Source organism: Octopus sinensis, linkage group LG1 (genome assembly GCF_006345805.1).
Source record: "Octopus sinensis linkage group LG1, ASM634580v1, whole genome shotgun sequence".
NCBI classification, from domain to species: Eukaryota; Metazoa; Mollusca; class Cephalopoda; order Octopoda; family Octopodidae; genus Octopus; species Octopus sinensis.
Window position 1 is genome coordinate 191,122,637 of NC_042997.1, and position 20,746 is coordinate 191,143,382.

A 20,746-nucleotide genomic window follows, 5' to 3' on the forward strand; every position below is an offset into this window, starting at 1 on the left:
GGAGTGGAGGAAGAAACATTCACTGATCAGATAATTTAAATTTTATACATCATGTCAACATAATGATTACAATGATGACACATCATATGGAATAGTGAAATACTGTCGATAACAGAATATCAAACGTGATGAGATTAAGCACCACTATAGTGACAATTTTAAAATTAGCAAATGTTGTGTGTGAGAGAGAGAGTGTGTGTGTGTGTGTATGTATGCATGGGTGTGAATATGTGTGTGAATGCATGTCTTCGTTTGTGTGTGTGTATGTATGTATGTATGTATGTATGTGTATATATATATATATATAATATATATATATATATATATATATATACACACACACACTCACATACATACATATTTTGCTGGAAGGATCATGTCAGAAAATAAACAATTTTATTTTCACTTTCCAACATGTCAATATTTTTTTTAAAAACTCATACATATTTCAAATTAATTAAATGATTAATTTGTTTCTGACTTGATTTAAAACTAGAGTTTTGTGATTTTTAAATAAAAAAAAAAAAAAGGAATTAAAAAAATATCCGTTTGCTGAGAACCAACATTTCGCAGCTTTTTTAAAAAATATATATACATAATTATCTCCCTTGAATTTGTCGTTCGCACCTTGGTTTGCTTCTTGGATATGTGAAGAAAATAAAAACGCATCATTTCATATAATACTGCTCTTAATGAAAACATGCCAATCAAATGTCTGTTACATTTCAATTAACATTTTGCCTACCCAAGCCTGTTTCGCGAAATTTCTTTTGCACCAATGGTCTAATTTTGTTATAAATTATGCATTTAAAAATTTTTCCTAACCATATATATATGTTCTAGTTCGCTAAATAAAGTACCGTATTGATTCACAGCATAGCTATTACCAGTAACTCCTGTGATACAGAACAAATATTATATTCATTTAGAACTGCAGGAGTCAGTAGTGATACATGCTGGAAAGTGTTAAAATATCTATTATACCTCTGTTTATAGATTTTTCTTTTCATTTATTTTTTTCTACAAATTATATTTCAGACATTATATTATATAAACTTTAATGGCTTCTGTTGCACAAAAGTTATTTTATGAAGGACAATGGTTCCAGTGATGGCAATGACAGTAAATCGCATCCTTCTTACCTGGTCCCATCTCGGCTTTCTTTTGATTCAAATTGCAAAGCATCTGAGAAATACAAAGTAATGTGTCCGTCCTGTATACTTCCCAAAATTTGAATATTATAGTTTGAACCACAGTAATGAGAGGCACCATAAAAAAAAAAGACAAAAATATCATCCCTGGGAGTCACCAGCAACTCCCACGGTACATTAAGAACATTGCATGGGAAATCACCAGTGACTCCCATGGTAGGCAAAGAGTCAAAACATAAAAGGGAGAATCAAAATTCCTTGTTTTGTGACAAATACAGATTTGATGATTATCCCTTTCTGACGTTTATGAAATGATAGGTGAAAAAGGGCAAAGAGGACCCTTACAATAATTCATTTTTGGCCTGAGATCTCATACTTGCAAATGATGGTGATTGGAATGGAAGAAATTTAGTTTCAGCAAAAGTTTAGTTTGTTTTCCAGGCAGCCAAGCCCTTCATATTAATCGTTCTGTGGGAGGCAGTTTCCAAACATTACCAAGCTCAACACGAGTTCCTGACATTTCCTGTCGACTTGGACTGTATGTTCCACTTGTAGCTCTCTTTTTGCGAGTTGTGATTAAGAAATAAGTAACAGCTGAAAATGTAAAGAAAATAATGTAACTTAATTCAACAGACAAAAGCAATAAAGTTTTGTTAAATAATCAATAATATTCAAATATTTACATAAAATATCAATAACATTTCAAATTCGATCAGTTCAAATATTAATTTTTGGCTAGTAAAAGATTTGGTTAAAAAGAAAGTTGACCACTGAACTAATGATCCACAATATGTTGATAAAAAAAAAGGTATGAAAGGAGTGAATCAAAGTAAGCATAATTATAATCTAATTGTAAGAATGATGTGAACACTTCTGATGAGAACGCAATAAGGTTCGAAAAATCAAGGTTATTCATCATTTTTTACAGAGGTCCGCTTCTACTGAGCACTTACTCTGGATATATGACCTTCATACTTGCGTATCCATCCGATGGCTTGCTAAAGTTTGTAGTAATACATGGGATGTACACAAGTCAAATTTGACTTCTTTTTTTTATACAATAATTTCATTATTTATAAATCTCTGAACGAGGTATAAACAGTAACTACACGACAATGTGAGGTATATTTGCCATCTCAATATGGCTAACCACTAAGGGTGGAACACCCACCGTTAGTGGTTAACCTCACATTTTCATTATTATTATTTTAAATCTAATTAAACATAGCATAATGGAATATTCACAATACTAAAAGCTAAAAGATTTCAAATTGCAGGCACTCCTCCAAATCAATCATCCAATATGTTTAGTTCTATAATCTGATTGAAAACCGATATGTATAAAATGTGATCTTCACGTTAAAAAAAGTGAAAAAGAGAAACTGCTAGAGGTTCCTTATATCCCCTGTGTAACTGAATCAAATTTTCCCACCTCACCTTCAATGTGGACCCTACAATATTCAATGTAATAAACAAAGAAGAAAATTTCTACAATTAAAAAGACATACTTAGTAATATGAAAAAAAAGTAATTTACTAAATGACTAATTCTGGTCTAAGAAGACGAGGGGAGATATGAATAGTAAGATTGTTATGAACAGTAAGGTGCATGGCTTAGTGGTTAGGGGATTTGGCTCACAATCATAAGGTTATGAGTTCAGTTCCTGGTGCCGTGTTGTGTCCTTGAGCAAGACACTTTATTTCATGTTTCTCCAATTCACTCAGCTAGCAAAAATAAGTTGTACCTGTAATTCAAAAGGCCAGTCTTGTCACATTTCGTGTCATGTTTAATTTCCTTGAGAACAACATAAATGGTACGTGTCCATGGGGTGCTCAGCCACTTTCATGTTAATTTCCTTTGATTGGTTCAACTACAACACTCACCATCATAACCAGTCAAGTGCCAGTATAACAATAAAACTGATTCATTGAGGAGAACCAATTAGGCTGGAACATACCTGGATTTGTCACCGAACTGCTTAAGATCAGATTACTCACCACTGCATTTAATTTTCATCTCCCCTACCTTTTCAACTTAATTTAGTCATTCAGAAAATCACTGTTCTCATCACTACTGGTTTAATTACAATTAATACTTCTCAGTTTAACACATCGATATATGAGGGGTTGCTGAAAAGTTCCTGGCTTTAAGGGTATTGCAAAAGGCCTATTTGGAGGCCCAACGCTTCCGAGTTCTTTTACAGAGCTTAGGAAAACTGAAGAACTGCTGCAATAAGTGTATGAAATCTGAGAGGGGAATATGTTGAATAGAATCATAATTAACTGATTCTCCTGTATTTTCTTTTACCCAAAGCCAGGAAATTCTCAGCACCCCATTGTACTAGCACCCATTTAACTATATAGTTTCACAAGGAAGATATCTTTGGGCATTTTTTGCCAGCTTCTTTTATAGTAAGTTATGTGTTGATAATTTGGGATTACTATCTCTTCAAGGTTTCACAAAATTTATCAAATTTACATCAAAGGAGAAACAGTATGATTTAAGGCAAAGTGCTGCTGTGGTTGAGTCAAGAAACAATGGGATTTTGTGGTGAAAATATGTCAAAATGTAACCCATATTCTTCAGGAAAGCAACCTTTCTAATTAGTATTGCAGTTGCTGTGTTAGATATACCTACCACTTACTCCTGGTGTACCCATAACCAAGATACTACATTCTCACTGGCTTGATTTACCTAGCTACAAGTAAGCACAATGATTGTATGATTAACGAGTATTTTGTTAGATTGCAGTGTTAGGTTCCTGAAACAAGAAAATAAACCCAGCAAAAGAGCCAAACTCAAGACCTAAGTTTGATTCTTTTATTGGATTCAGTCTTGAAATCTGATTCATGCTGATTGGTTAAGTGGTAGTGTAGTGGCATGAAAAAAACAAAGCATCCACTACACTCCGTAAAATGAATTAGGAAAGGCACCCAGCTGTAGAAAAAAATGCCAATGATGGAACTGGAGCTCAACACAGCCCTGTAGATCACTAGTTCCCTGTTAAATCCTAACCATGCCAGCATGGAAAGCAGACTTTAAATGATGATGATGATGAGAGAGAGAAAGGACCCTGTGTAAGTATGTTATATATAATGAGATTAAATTAATATACAAAATTAAGTAATATTCTAAGTTTTAATAAAAATACTTAGAAACCGATTAATTCTAGAAATAATTGTTAGTTACAAGATTTTTATAGTTTAGTGTGATTTGAGTGGTTAGGTGAAGTGAATATCTTAAAATACATCTGGTCACCACTGTTTTATGACACCATTATTTAGCTTTGAAGAAACCTGTTTCTGTCCATCATACTTTAGCCTTTTAACACCAAGCATAAAGCCAGCTACCTTTCTACTTACCCCCACTAACTTGAGGGGGCTTTTTAGTCTTGCAAGTTATATGGCAACCTCATTTGTGATGGTGCCATGAAAAAAGTATTCATTATACTTTAAAAAGTGGTTGCTGTTAGAAAGGGTATCCAGCTACAGAAGCCATGCCAAAACAGACATTGGAGCATGATGCAGCCCACAGACCAACTAGATCAGGGGTGGGCAAACTACGGCCCGCGGGCCGCATGCGGCCCGCCGAGAGCTTTTATGAATCCCAACTTCTATGCAGATACTTCGTAACTGTACGGTAATTCACAATATTTTCACTTGATTTTTATAAATGAGGCCCGCCAAGATTCCAAAGACGCACTGTGCGGCCCACGATCAAAAAAGTTTGCCCACCCCTGAACTAGATAATGCCAAACAATCCAACCCAAACCAGTACAGAAGATGGTCAGTAAATGATGGTAATGATTATGAGAGATTTTGAAGTGTAAGTTATACTGTATGTAATTAATCTGATTTTGACATTTATGTATTCAGAAATCTGAAACCTGAGAATAACTGCTGGAGTTTGATATTAAATGGGTTTTTGAGTCAAAACTAAACAGAAATGTTTATACAGAAGTAATGGGAAATTTTAAATTCATAACCAATGTAGCCAGAATATATATATATATATATATATATATATATATATATATATATATATATATATATATTTCGTTTTTGGATTTGGTTTGCAAGATTCTTTATATGAGTTCGTGTGTTGAAGCTTATTCTGTTGTGTCTGGGAAGAGTCATTTTCTATTTGTGCCTTATAATTTAACACACTCACCGGTAAAATTTTTACTTTTTTCTTATTTTGAAAACAGAATATATATATATATATATATATATATAATGTATATGTCATCATATAGCATTCACTGTTCCATGCTGACATGGGTTGGACAGATTTTGTTGATGCCCATTCTCTCATCAACCCTATCTGTTTTGAAACAGAGTAATAATTCCTCAAGGTGTAACATGTTTTCCATAGTAAACTAGAATCAAACAATATCACTTGTACGACAGCAATACTCATTTACAATCATCACATGATGTCAAAACAAGGACACACATAAACACACACTGGTACTCGCACACAAACATGTACACTTACAGAAATATCTTTTTATCTATCTATCATACTATGCATATGTATCATCTTTATTATTATCCAGTGTTTTAAATCCAGGTTTAGTCCCCTCCACCTTTTCCACAGTCTATCTTGCTTTTGCATTCCATTTACCTCGAACACAATCACCCTCCTCAGAACATGCTCCTCAACACATGCCCATACCACCTCGCTCCATTCGCCCTTGCCAACCATTCCACCAATTACTCCAAAACCCAGCATTTCCATTAAATCCTCAGTCCTCCTCTTATCAAAAAGCTTCACTCCACACATTTCTCTCACCATTGCTCTCTCGATCCTTCTCAAAATTACCATCTCTCTCTCCTTCAGAAACCATGTCTCACTCCCATACATCATTACAGCTCTCTACACAATTCTTACAGACCCTTCCTTTCATCTTTAATGTGAACCTTTTCCCATATAACAATGCTCCATTTTCCCTGAACTTCACCCAGCCAAGTCTCGCTCTTACTGCCACAGCTGCTTCACATCCACCACTTACATCCACCCTATCTCCCAAATAACAAAACCCTCTCACTGTTTCCACTTCGTCACATAGCATTTTCACTGGTTCTGCCAGCCCTCCAGCTCCTTTCTCACATCTTCCACAAACAAACTCTCTCACCAGTCTTGGGGTCAAATTCATTTTTGTACATCTATCATGAACCCTTTTCTCACATCTCGTACACAACACCGCATTTGCCATTACCCTCCTCCTACCATACTAACACTTCTTCCACCCTACTCACCATCACCTTTGTCTTCCCAAGCTTTACCTACAAACCCAAGCTTTCAAATGCCTCCTATTTCCAAAACTTCTTCCTCAATCCCTCCATCGTCTCACTTATCAGAATAAGCTCATCTGCATACAGTATCTCCATTATCAATCTCTCTCTTGCACTCTCCATCATCACCTCAACCACTATTGCAAACAACAATAGTGACAACACACATCCCTGATGCACACCAACTTTCATATCGCAAACTCCGCCTCATACAAACTCATCACTGCCTTCACTATTACCTCTAGTACACCTCTCTTCCTCAATGACCACTCAATCCACCCTATCTCCCATTTGTGTGTGTGTGTGTGTGTGTGTGTGTGTATATATATAATATTAGGGAGTATAACTCCAAACTTACAGGGAAAAATTCAAATTAGTATTAAATCAGATTTCACAATATAAATATATGATATATAAATTAGAGATAAAACCACTATTATGCAATTCAAACAGTGATAGACATAAACCAATACATAAATAACAAATAAAATATAGTTTTATAAAACAGATAACTAGATCTCAAAAAGTATAAATTAAACGTACATAGTTTTTTTTATTATACTTTTTGAGATCTAGTTATATGTTTTATAAAAATATATTTTATTTGTTATTTATGTTTTGATTTATGTCTATCATTGTTTGAATTGCATAATAGTGGTTTTTATCTCTAATTTATATAATATTATATTATATTATATATATATGTATATGGGTTAACATCAGGAAGGGCATCTAGCTGTAAAAGCCATGCCAAAACAGACATGCCAGTTCCTGTCAAGCCATCCAGCCCACGCCAGCATGGAGAAGTGATTTTAAATGATGATGATGATACATACATACATACATATATATATATATATATATATATATATACATCAGCAGAAATTAGAGTAGCTTAAGGACTGAGGTAAGTGCCAATTTACGAAATTCTCAAAACATATATGTGGCTGTGTGGTATGAAGCTTGCTTCCAACCACATAATCCAGGTTCAGTCCGGCTACGTGGCACCTTGGGTAAGTGTCTATTGCTATAGCCTCAGGCTGACCAAAGCCTTGTGAGTGGATTTGGTAGACGGAAACTGAAAGAAGTCCATCGTGTGTATGTATGTATATATATATATTATATATATATATATATATATATAATATATATATATATATATATATAGGTGAGAGAGTTGGTGTGTGAAAGCACGTGGTTGGATATATAAAAAAATAGAAAAGAGTGAAAAAACTACAGAAAGCTTGTTTTATAAGGTTAAAGAATATATTTAAGTTGTTATGTTAGAAAAATGTTAGAAAATTTTGTGTATAGTAACATAGTTTTTGGAGAAATAACCAGTTTCATGTAAACTTTTCAAATTTCTTTACCTACATCATGTCTTGAAAAGTTTACACGAAACCGGTTATTTCTCCAAAAATTATGTTACTATACACAAAATTTTCTAACATTTTTCTAACATAACGACTTAAATATATTCTTCAACTTTATAAAACAAGCTTTCTGTAGTTTTTTCACTCTTTTCTATTTTTATTTATATATATATATATATATATATTATTCTTTTACTCTTTTACTTGTTTCAGTCATTTGACTGCAGCCATGCTGAAGCACCGCCTTTAGTCAAGCAAATCAACCCTGGGACTTATACTTTGTAAGTCTAGTACATATTCTATCGGTCTCTTTTGCCAGACTGCTAAATTACGGGGACATAAACACACCAGCATTGGTTGTCAAGCAATGCTAGGGGGACAAACACAGACATACAAACATACACACATACATATATATATATATACAACGGACTTCTATAATAATAATAATAAAACATTGTGTACAGTGCTCAGGTGCACTACAACTCATCTAAAGTGTATGTATAGTATATAGGGTAATGTACAAGCGTCAGGAAAAGAACAGTGCATGAGTCATGACATACACAACAGTGCATGAGTCATGACATACACAGTTTCCATCTACCAAATCCACTAACAAGGCTTGGGTCGGCCCGAGGCTATAGTAGAAGACACTTGCCTAAGATGCCATGTAGTGGGACTGAACCCAGAACCATGTGGTTGGTAAGCAAGCTACTTACCACACAGCCACTCCTGTGCATATATATGTGTGTGTGTGTGTATGTTTTTACATCCCTGTAACTTAGCAGTTCAGTAAAAGAGACCGATAGAATAAGCACCAGGCTTACAACGAATAAGTGCAGGGGTAGATTTCTTTGACTAAAAGGCAGTGCTACAGCATGGCCACAACCAGATGACTGAAACAAGTGAAAGAATATATGTGTAGTGAATGATATTTTAGGTCAAATAACAGAGAAAAAACTAGTAGTGAACTGTGAACAGAAGTTCAGTGCTGTAACAGTGCATGTGACCCCAGTTTTAATAAGAAACTGCAGTGATAGATGAGGGAATAAAAGAATTCTGTTATTTAAGCAATGAAATTAGTGCCGAGAGTTCCAAGGGGAGTAGAAAATACCGTTTTAGGATTGGAAGTGGTTTAGATGTGAAAATTTTAGAAAACAAACCTACCTGCTGTAGAGCATCAGAAGTAAAAGTGAACAGAAAAGAAAGAGGAAGAAATGTGTTAAAACAAATTTGTAACATAATGAATATGGCAACATCAAATATATGAAAGGAAAAAAAAACGTTATGCTCTTTTACTGGTTTCAGTCATTTGACTGTGGCCATGCTGTAGCACCGCCTTTAGTCGAGCAAATCGACCCCAGGACTTATTCTTTGTAAGCCTAGTACTTATTCTATCTGTCTCATTTGCCGAACCGCTAAGTTACAGGGACGTAAACACACCAGCATTGGTTGTCAAGCGATGTTAGGAGGATAAGAACAGAGACACACACACACACACACATATATGTATACATATACACGACAGGCTTCTTTCAGTTTCCATCTACCAAATCCACTCACAAGGCTTTGGTCAGCCCGAGGCTATAGTAGAAGACAATTGCCCAAGGTGCCACGCAGTGAGACTGAACCTGGAACCATGCGGTTCGTAAGCAAGCTACTTAACACACAACCACTCCTACGCCTATATGTGAAAAATTATTTGAATTTTTTCACAATGTTTCCCATAGCAAAAGAAAAAAGAGAAATATAAAAATCTTTGGTGAGATTAATTACTTAGAGAATGGCTGTGTGGCATGAAGCTTGCTACCCAACCACATGGTTCTGGGTTCAGTCTCACAGCATGGTACCCTGGACACCATTTCTTGTATTATAGCCCTTATGCCGACTAAATCCTTGTGAGTGAATTTAGTAGGTGGAAACTAAAAGAAAATCACTGTGTGTGTGTGTTACTGTATCCTTGCATTAACATCATCATCATCATCATCATCATTTAGCGTCCGTTTTCCATGCTAGCATGGGTTGGACGGTTCAACTGGGGTCTGGGGAGCCTGAAGGCTGCACCAGGCCAGTCAGAACACATGATAGTTGTAAAGGAGTGTCACCATCATACAAGCAGTGTCTATCATTCCCTGGGCATGGATACATTGAAACTTTCCCTACTATTTTCCACTCGTTTATCTCCCCTGCTCCTTTCCCTTTGTCTCTGATTTTTCCTAATCTTCCAATCCTGCTGTCCCCCTACCCATCTTTCCTCCTTCCACGTGACCAGTGTCCGGCCAACCATGATCTTTCTTTCTTCACCTAACTGCCGACCATCAACACGTCTGGTGTCCATCTCCCATGTTCCAGCCTTTAGGCTTTTACTTCATACACGCCAGCTCAATTTGATTCGTTCTCAGTCAAAAGACGCCTGTTATTTCTTGTTGTTTGTATTCGTAATTGTGTACCATGTTCTCCCTTTTTTTTTGTTTGTTTTCATCTTTGTTGCCATACACATTTGCTAGCTTTCTTGCAAAGGGGTCTAATGCTCTCGGCTTAGACTTTTTGGGGGACAACCAGATCAAACCATCTCAAGTGTAACTGTCCAAAATGGTCGTGACTTCTGGTATTTGACTGATGAAAGAAAGCCAAGAATGACCTGTCTTTTTTTGCCTGTCCTTCTAATTGTTGTTTCTCTTGTTTGCTTTTGTGTTGTCTATCTGTACGAACGTTTTAATGTCCTCTATTGCATTTTCGTTCCATTTTTATATATCTATATATACATGTAAATGTCAAATGATGAAAACAAGTGCTAACACCGCATTAGTGGATATAATTTCTTTATTTGTGAATTAAGGCTACCATTGGTTTCATGTTCAGAAAAGTAAGAAAATATTGTTAAGACAATAGAATATTTTCCTACTTTTGTTAAATGGAAGCCTTAATTCACATATATATATGTGGAGGCGCAATGGCCCAGTGGTTAGGGCAGCGGACTCGCAGTCTTAGGATCGCGGTTTTGATTCCCAGACCGGGCGTTGTGTGTGTTTATTGAGCAAAAACACCTAAAAGCTCCACGAAGTTCCGGCAGGGGATGGTGAGCCCTGCTGTACTCTTTCACCACTCTTTCTCTCTTTCTTCTGTTGGCCAACTCGCTTAGCCAGCTGGATGGCGTCGTTTGAAGGCTAAAACAATGTGAACGCATTGTGACCAGCGATGTGTGGCAACATCTGATGGTCTGTTATATATATAACACACCCAGACAGAAGATAAACTGTTTTTACTTCAAATTTTTATAAATTTTTACTGATATTTGATAAGATCTGATACATTGAAACTAATAATATTTTCTTTATATAATTTTAAAAATCATTTTTATTAAATTCCCTCTTAAAATGAAATGCCTTAGATTTACTTCTGTGCTATTGTGTGTATCACTTATGTGTGTATGTGTGTGTGAGTGAAGGCATGTGGTCCAGTGATTAGAGTGTTGCACTCATGATCTAGCAATCGTGGGTTCAATTCCTGGACCGAGTGACACATTGTGTTCATGAATAAAACATTTTCATGTTGCTGCAGTCCACTCAGCCTTACAATCAGAGCAAATGTTGGCCTGCTCACCTTGCCAGCAAGGTGGCATCATTCAAAAGCTAAAACAATGCAAAGCACATCGTGTAAAAGCATCTGCTAGTCTGGTTGGTCCCGTGATATATATGAGCATATTTGCATGTAATAGAAAGATAAACAGACAGTTTGTAATGGATATTGTAGTAAAAAATGTTTTATGTACTTACCAATGATAGCTACTAATACAAGAAGGACAACACCAATAATGATGTATATATAATACTCTGTTTCTGAACTATTCACCTGAATAAAAAAGTAACAAAAGAGTCAAAACTATTGAAAAGGTTGCAAGACGCAACGAAAATTTTAGGACAATAAAAATAAGAAAAACGTGAAAATTTTACCAGTGAGTGTGTGTTACATAATAAGGCACACAAAGAAAATGACTCTCCCCAGACACAATAGAATATGCTTCAACACACGAACTCATATAAAGAATCTTGCAAACCAAATCCAAAAACAAAATATTAATCATATCTATTTCTGTTATCATAATGTTCATCATTATTGTATAATGATAGCAAATATACATGTATAATACAAAACCACATTAAAATACAAATCCAAAACGGATGAAAGCAGAAACGGGAACAAAGAAAAAGAGAAAGAAAGAAAAATACATCAATTCAATGCTAAGTGCTTCAACTGGTCGTCACACACCACAAGGTTCAATGGAACTTACTGAAGCAAGACAACATTCAATGGAGAAGCTAAGGCATAGGAACAAACCTCACAGGCATCACCTGACACCTGGTAAGGTGAGAAACAATGGTACTTCAAAATTCTGTAAGGACAGTTCAATGTAGCTTAGATGCATTCATCTTAAATAATCATGGGGAGCTAAATGTTAAAACAGTTACCATTATTGAACTCACATACTTAATGTGTCTTGTTTAATTGCTTTTTGACTGCAGTAAATCCTTAAAATCCTTAAAAATGTTTCAACACGAAAGCTGCGGCCATGCTGGGGCACCACCGTTGAATAAGCTACACTAGTATGTGAAACCACATCTGATACGTGGCACTTGATCAACAAGGGAGTTCGACGCCGCTGCCCGCATCTGTGTTTCCTGCTGAGAGGTAGGTTTATCTGGAACCCCTGACAAGAAGAGATCCAGTTTAGTTTTAAAGAAACCCACATCCACACCATGCAGGTCTCTCGGGCATTTAGGAGGAATACTGAAGAGCTGTGGTCCTCTGAAACCCAAGCTGTTGCAGTATCTGGTCCTGTATTTTGATGGTGATGTATTTCATCTTGGGAAAGTCCCTTTAACATGTGAACTTCCACATATACTGGTGTTGTTTTATCACAAACATCCACAACTGCTGCATGCACCAGTAGTGGTATATTTTCATAATTTGAGAAAATATTTTATTTTGTATCTTTAACATGATTTTGAGGATATTTAAATAACATCATCATCATCATCATTTAACATCCGCTTTCCATGCTCGCATGGGTTGGATGGTTCAACTGGGGTCTGGGAAGCCAGGAGGCTGCACCAGGCCCAGTCTGATCTAGCAGTGTTTCTACAACTGGATGCCCTTCCTAACGCCAAGCCCTCCGTGAGTGTAGTGGGTGCTTTTTACGTGCCACCTGCACGATGCCAGGTGAGACTAGCAATGGCCACGACCGGTTGGTGCTTTTTACGTGCCACCGGCTCGGAGGCCAGTCGAGGCGGCGCTGGCAACAGCCACGTTCGGATGGTTATTTTATGTGCCACCGTATCACAACTACAATTTCTACTGATTTTGAGCGATTTCGATTTCATCAGTGTTAAATATTAAAGTTTAATTACAAAACATTGTAAAAATGCAAAAATGTTAAATTTCCTTGTAATTAAACAGTATGCAGTTTAACTGAAAAGAATATGGCATCACTGGCAAGTTCCAGTAATAAGCTGTAGCAATTAACCTGTTAAGATATCAAAAGTTAAAAAACACAGTGTAACTCAAAACCAGGCAAAATAAATTGTTTCGTAGGTGAATGAGAATGATGGATGTAGGTACTTCACTGTTATTTCAGCTCATTGACACGGGTATACCCAAGTCACTCTTGAAATAAGTACACTGGTTTAAGGTATGCAAATAGTATAAAATCTATCTACTGATATGTGACAGTGCTACACAAGTAAAACAAAATTAAATTTTGAGTTAGAAGCAGCTCTAATAATGAAAATATTACTGACAGTCACATACTTAATGTGTGTTATTTAAATGCTTTTCAGCTGCAGGAATTCATCCTGGGAAAGTCCCTTTTAAGACATCAAGTGTTGTTGCAAAACCAGGTGAACCAAATCACTCTGTTGGTGACCAAGAATGACCAAGGAAGGTAGCAAGCTGGCAGAAACATTAGCACGCCAAGTGAAATGCTTAGCAGTATTTTATCTGCCATTATGTTCTGAGTTCAAATTCCGCTGAGGTTGACTTTGCCTTTCATTCCTTCAGGGTCAATAATTTAAGTACCAGTTACACACTGGGGTCAATGTAATCGACTTAATCCCTTTGTCTGTCCTTGTTTTTCCCCTCTGTGTGTAGCCCCTTGTGGGCAGTAAAGAAATAAGAATGGCTGATATCGATATATTGTTTTAGCTTATCGGTACCATATACCCAAGTCACCCTCCATAAAGCATTTCTAATCCCACCAAAGTCAACCCTACTTTTTACCTATTTGGAATTGACAAAATAGCACCAATCCTGAGAGATGTATTGGTGGAACTTTTACAGTGTTGGACACAATGCCTTGTGGTATTTTGATCAAGGTCTTAGGTTTATGACAGCTGTGATGACAATAATGCCAAGCTGTATTGACTAGAGCTGGTGACTATTGCCACAAATAAACATGGATGTTGTGGAGTGGAAAAACTTCTACCTAGGGACAACTGTCAGTTTTTCTTCAAAAGATCTTTTTTAAGTCTGCATAAACATGTGAAGATGCATGCTCAACTTAGACCAATGGAGCCCACCATCCCACACTTTGTTGTCAGTTTCATTCAAAGATTTCCAAAATCCAAAAAGACAAACTTTTTGAAGAAGAATTCCACCCAAAATATCATAAATACCTTCACTTCACACTACAGAAAGTTATTATATGAATTCTAGTCCAGTGAAGCCTTTTGGCAGGTAAGTTGAAGATTTAAAAAAATAATAATATAAAAACATATTTATTCATTCATTCATCTTTTACTTGTTTTAATCCTTGAACTGTGGCCATTGTTTGAAGGGTTTTAGTTGAACAAATCATCCCCAGGACCTTCTTTTTTTAAGTTTGATACTTATTTAACCAGACCTTTTTGCTAAACTGTCAAGTTACTGAGACATAACATAACTACAAAGACACACACATATATACATTACTTAGGTGTGTTTCCCAACCACATGGTTCCAGGTTCAGTCCCACTGTGTGGCACCTTGCGCAAGTGTCTCCTAATATAGCCTCAGGCCAACTAAAGCCTTGTGAGTGGATTTGGTAGACAGAAGCTGAAAGAAGGCCATCATATGTATGCATGCATGTATGTATGTATGTATGTGTGTATTATGTATGTATGTATGTATGTATGTGTGTACGTGTGTGTGTATGTGTGTGTGTATGTGTGTATGTATGTATGTATGTATGTATGTATGTGTGTATGTATGTGTCTGTGTTTGTCCCCTAATTACTGCTTGACAACTGTTGTTGGTGTGTTTACATTCCCGTAACTTATCAGTTTGGCAAAAGAGACTAATAGAATAAGTACTAGGCACTAGGCTTAAAAAAAATAAGTCTTGGGGTTGATTTGTTCAGGTAAAACACTTCAAGGTGGTGCTCCAGCATGGCTGCAGTCAAATGACTGAAACAAGTAAAAGAATAAAAGAATATATTATATATGTGTGTGTGTGCATGTGTACACATACACATACACACACAGATTCTTTCAGCTTCTGTCAATCAAATCCACTCAGATGGCTTTGGCTGCCCCAAAAAGACACATGCCCAAGGTGCCACACAGTTGGATTGAACCCAAAACCACATGGTTGAGAAGTAAGCTTCTCAGCCACACAACCATGCCTGTACCTTTCTTATTTATTTATTTATCTATTTAATTACTTATGTATTTATCAGTCTCCAGAATTAAATGATATGAAACAGAGTTAAGTATGGCTGGAGGTCATTCTTAACATTAACCACTTTCTCATTAACAGTTATTGACTTTTGGAGCGAGGTATATTAAGAGTCAGTCACCTTTTATAGTTAGAACATAAGGTGGCTGATATATAAAAACGCTAGAAAGGCAAAATATATGATTATATAATATGTATCATATATAAATGCAGACAAGGCTGGCTGCTTGGTTAAAAAGTCAACTTTGTAACCGACCATATGGCTTCAGATTAGATCTTCATAGCATGGCACCTTCAGCAGGTATCTTCTACAAAGGCAGTGAGCTGGCTGAATTGTTAACACACCGGGTGAAATGCTTAGTGGTATTTTGTCTGCCGCTACGTTCTGAGTTCAAATTCTGCCAAGGTCGACTTTGCCTTTCATCCTTTCGGGATCGATTAAATAAGTACCAGTTACGCACTGGGGTCGATGTAATCGACTTAATACCTATGTCTGTCCTTGTTTGTCCCCTCTGTGTTTAGCCCCTTGTGGGTAGTAAAGAAACAGGTATTTCGCCTGCCGCTACGTTCTGAGTTCAAATTCCGCCGAGGTCAACTTTGCCTTTCATCCTTTTGGGGTCGGTTAAATAAGTACCAGTTACGCACTGGGGTCGATATAATCGACTTAATCCATTTATCTGTCCTTGTTTGTCCTCTCTGTGTTTAGCCCCTTGTGGGTAGTAAAGAAATAGGTATCTTCTACAAGTGAATTCGATACATGGAAGCTGTGCAGGAGTCTATCGTGTGTGTGTAGCTTTTATCGTTTAATTGTTTTGGTCATTAAACTGTGGCCATGCTGGGGCACAACCTTGGGGGATTTTAGTCGAACAAATCGACCATTGTACTGGTTTTTGTTTTCCCTAGCCTGGTACTTATTTTATTGGTCTATTTTGTCAAACCACTAAGTTACCGGGCCTAAATACACCAACACTGATTGTCCAGCAGTGGTGGTAGTGGTGGTGGTGTGGGAGACAAACATGGACAGCAAGACACACACATACTACATATAAAAAAAAAAATGGACATATCATAGGCGCAGGAGTGGCTGTGTGGTAACTACATGGTTCCGGGTTCATTCCTACTGCGTGGCACCTTGGGCAAGTGTCTTCTACTATAGCCTCGGGCCGACCAAAGCCTTGTGAGTGGATTTGATAGACGGAAACTGAAAGAAGCCCGTCGTATATATGTATATATATATGTATGTGTGTATATGCTTGTGTGTTTGTGTTTGTCCCCCAACATCGCTTGACAACCGATGCTGGTGTGTTTACGTCCCCATAACTTAGCGGTTCGGCAAAAGTGACCGATAGAATAAGTACTAGGCTTACAAAGAATAAGTCCTGGGGTCGATTTGCTCGACTAAAGGCGGTGCTCCAGCATGATCACAGTCAAATGACTGAAACAAGTAAAAATTAAAAAAAATATCAAACAATATGGTCTGAGATGGTCATGACTGAAATGTAATTTTGATCACTGAGAGTTGCTGAAGCATGGAACAAACTGCCAGCATCAGTTGTTAGTTGCCGGAGCACTACATCCTTCAAAACTTCCATGCTTCCTGAGAGTCACCAACACTACATCTGATTTCCTCCCCTCCATACACACACAAGCATGTATCTGACTCATACACTGTTCACTTCCCAGACATTTGTACATTACTGCATATGCTTTATACGCACTTTCTGACAAGTTGTGGTGCACCTGAGCACTGTATACAATAATTTCATTATTATTAATATTTTAGATCAGAACAGACATGGACAGCAACAACAAAATGAGAATAAATTAAAACTCACCACAGCAGAACATGAACTCCCACTGTAACCCGGAAAACAAGCGCATGTGAAATTAGCTTTCTTTTCATCTTGACTGAGCTGATGCGAACAATTTCCGTTACTATGGCAAGGATTTTTTGAACATGGATTTTCTAGTTGACAATTATTCCCTACATATCCAGCTGGACAGGTACAATTATAGCTCCCCACTAAGTTTTTACATTGGCCACCATTTTTGCAAGGATTCTTTTGGCATTCATTTATATCTTGATCACAGTGACGACCCTCGAAACCTGTAGTCAATAAAGAAAGCAGTTAGAAATATTAACACACCCAGGTATATATACATACTTTTATATACAATAATTTAATCGGGGTATTGGGGTGTATGTAACCATAGTGTCTAACAATATATTAAGTTCATTCACAGACACTGGCTATTAAAAACATACACACACATACACTTGGGATCTTTTCGGTTTGAATGGTAGTTTTTTCTAGTGGTGTCATATGAAATTGTCACCCATAATTATGACCCTAGTATCGATCTATTGCATTTCAACCTGTTTTAGGGTTAGGGTTAATTAGGGTTAAGTTTAGGGGTGGGGGGAAGGGCATCTTTTTTCTTCACAAATGTAAATAAACCCAATCTGTTTCTTAAACGAGGGACATATTCATACGACACAGAATGATCTTTACCCCAACAGATGTAATTGATTGGTTGAAATTGCAGAAATTGAAGAAAAAAACAACAAATATGTTACAAACTATAGAATTTTCTCAATAAAGCCAAGAGAAAAAGATGTTTTATAAACACATTCTACCAGTATACGAAGTTTAAAATTTTTTAGTCACCTAGAAATTATGTTAAAAACTGCTGTTCAAACCGAAAAGATCCCACACTTGTACAGCTGTTGGTAGAATAGCATCTGAGTGAGCAACCCTATCTGACTATGGAAACAATAAACCAAAGATACTCACTCTGTAACATTGAAAACATTTTTGATTGTAGATTATTATAATCATTTGATCAGAACTTCTATAAAGTATAACGAAAAATAATATTGGTAGTCAAGGGCTACCAAACTGTGTGGTAGGTAGTCAAGGACTACCAAAACTGTCCAATCAGGATAAAGACTGACAAGTGGGAGAGCTGGTATAGAGTTTTGTAGGTAACTGTACATTAAAGACAGATTCGTCAGTGGGATTTGTGTCAGGTGGGATAGCCTAACCCTTCAGTATTCAGGTGACTGTCAAATGTAACCCTTATTTATTCAAATTGTTTTCAATTAATGCATTATCTCGCAGCCTTGAGATTTTATTGATGTGATTGCTTATTGCTACAATGACATTGTTAGGATGGTGTGTGGGTGTTTTAATCTGGCCAGTTTAAACACAAAACAGGTCGAAAATTTGGGGCCAAATATGGCCAGATTGATATCATATTTGAAAGCATAAAAGATGCACAGGCATATTAAGTGCACCTCAATTTCAGCAATGCTTATTTAGGGAAAAAAAACCCAGTTTTTACTACATTAAATCATGTAATCTAGGTCCAACTTTTTGTCCAAGGGCAATTTTTTGAGACATCTTTTTAGGGGAAAAACATACATCTTATGTACCATAAAACATGGTATTTGTATCTTAATTGTATGCCTAGTAGCACTGATACTTACATTTGTAAATATTTATATACACAAACACTTCATTTATAAGTGTTAATAAGACTGATGTGTATGTAATAACCACCATCATTGAACTATCTTCGTTATAAAGAATTTACAAGTTACAATTGAAGATTTTTTCAGACAAAATAATGACATAGTGGACTTATGTTGCATGCTTTCAGAAGCAGATGCCATAAATCTCCGTGGGAGTACACTGTAATAATGTACATTATTCAGTCACTACTCATTGCTGAACAACCACTTAGGGGACCAAATGCAGATGACATACATCAACCTACAATTCAGGACTTGCATTTAGAAAAGATTCTGCTTTTATTTAGTCATCTTTTTATTTCTTTGGCATTTGAGTGAAAGAAAATAACAAACTCTGTAGATTCATTAGTGAGATGAATAACTTACAAGTTGCCTACATCTTCTCACAGAAAAACAGAAATACTATTGGGTTGTCCGGAAAGTTTGTGCCGATTTATAGTAGCTTACCTTTCGACTTATTTTAGAACATGGTTGAGTTCATAAAATAGGATTTGACTCCATTTAGAGCAGAGTTTAAGATATATTTTCGTTGAAGAAGGTTTATGTTCCTATAACCTGTGTTAATTCTGTAACCCTTTAAAATGGAAGATATGAAAGTTCATTTTCGGCACATGATGCTTTGGGAACCAGACAAAAATTGCTGCAGCTCGGCTGGGATGTGTTACCCAACCCTCCATATTCACCAGATATTGCTCCTTCGGATTTCCACTTATTCAGGTCTCTGCAGAATAGTCTTAATGATAAAAATTTCAATTTCTTGGATGACATAAAAAGATACCTTGATGAATTCTTTGCCATGAAACCACCTCAATTCTGGGAAAAGGGAATTTTCAAGTTAAAGGAAGGATGGAGAGGCATTGTGCAACAAAATGGTTCATATTTGGTTGATTAAAAATGTAATGGCAAGTATTTATTGACCTTCATATTTCCTTTAAAAATCGGCACAAACTTTCCGGACAACCCAATAAATAGATGGTCACAATTAGAATGTTTTCGATCATAAATTTACTCAATCAGGCCAAACACAAAATAGCTTTAGGTTCAGTTTTCATTTAGAATTAGTAAAATGTAACTAGAGAATACTCACCATCTGCACACTGACACGTATAACTTTGTGCTGTACAATTTTGAATACATGTACCATTTTGACATGGTTCAGAAATGCATGGTCCTTTACACTGGCAAAATACTCCTTCAGTCAAAAACAATAAAACAAAAAATAACATGAGAGGTTATACAATTAAATAGTTTCATTATTTCCATCACAAAATTATGTTCAAAGTACTCAGATAATAAAAACCGTACTTTTAACATATTCAAATCCCTTCTTTCCATTTCTGACATGAAGCTCTTAAAAAACACTATTTCACCAAAAAGCCAGCTTCTGAATTCACTTCTGCTGCATTTCTAGCAAAGGACTATGATTCTGGATTTTAAAAAAAAGTTTAAACTTATTCCAGAATAGTCATGAATATATGATGAATAAAGAGTTTTCTAGAAAGTCATTTGTGCTAATATTTTCTGTATCAAATAATTTGCTATACCAAACCATGTTACAATGTTGGCGTTTGCTGATGTGTATGACAAACAAATTCTTATCTTTTCTAAATAAGTAAACTGAGATAATTCTTCCGAACCTTCCTTCCTAATTGCACTTTATGGAAACAACAGGATTTCTTT

General features: G+C 36.2%; 1 protein-coding gene across 2 annotated transcripts in view; it reads right to left on the reverse strand.

Annotated features, from left to right (window-relative positions):
- Positions 1-403: 403 nt before the first annotated feature.
- The window catches only part of LOC115216256 (protein crumbs-like), a 220,306-nt gene continuing 199,963 nt past the window's right edge, over positions 404-20,746 (reverse strand). For both annotated transcript variants that reach the window (XM_036507796.1, XM_036507801.1), the window contains 4 exons: positions 20,154-20,258; positions 17,367-17,638; positions 11,598-11,673; positions 404-1,748 (listed from right to left, as the gene is read on the reverse strand). In XM_036507796.1, coding sequence (XP_036363689.1) covers positions 1,606-1,748; positions 11,598-11,673; positions 17,367-17,638; positions 20,154-20,258 — 596 coding nt within the window. In that variant the 3' untranslated portion in view covers positions 404-1,605. The remainder of the gene's footprint in view (positions 1,749-11,597; positions 11,674-17,366; positions 17,639-20,153; positions 20,259-20,746) is intronic.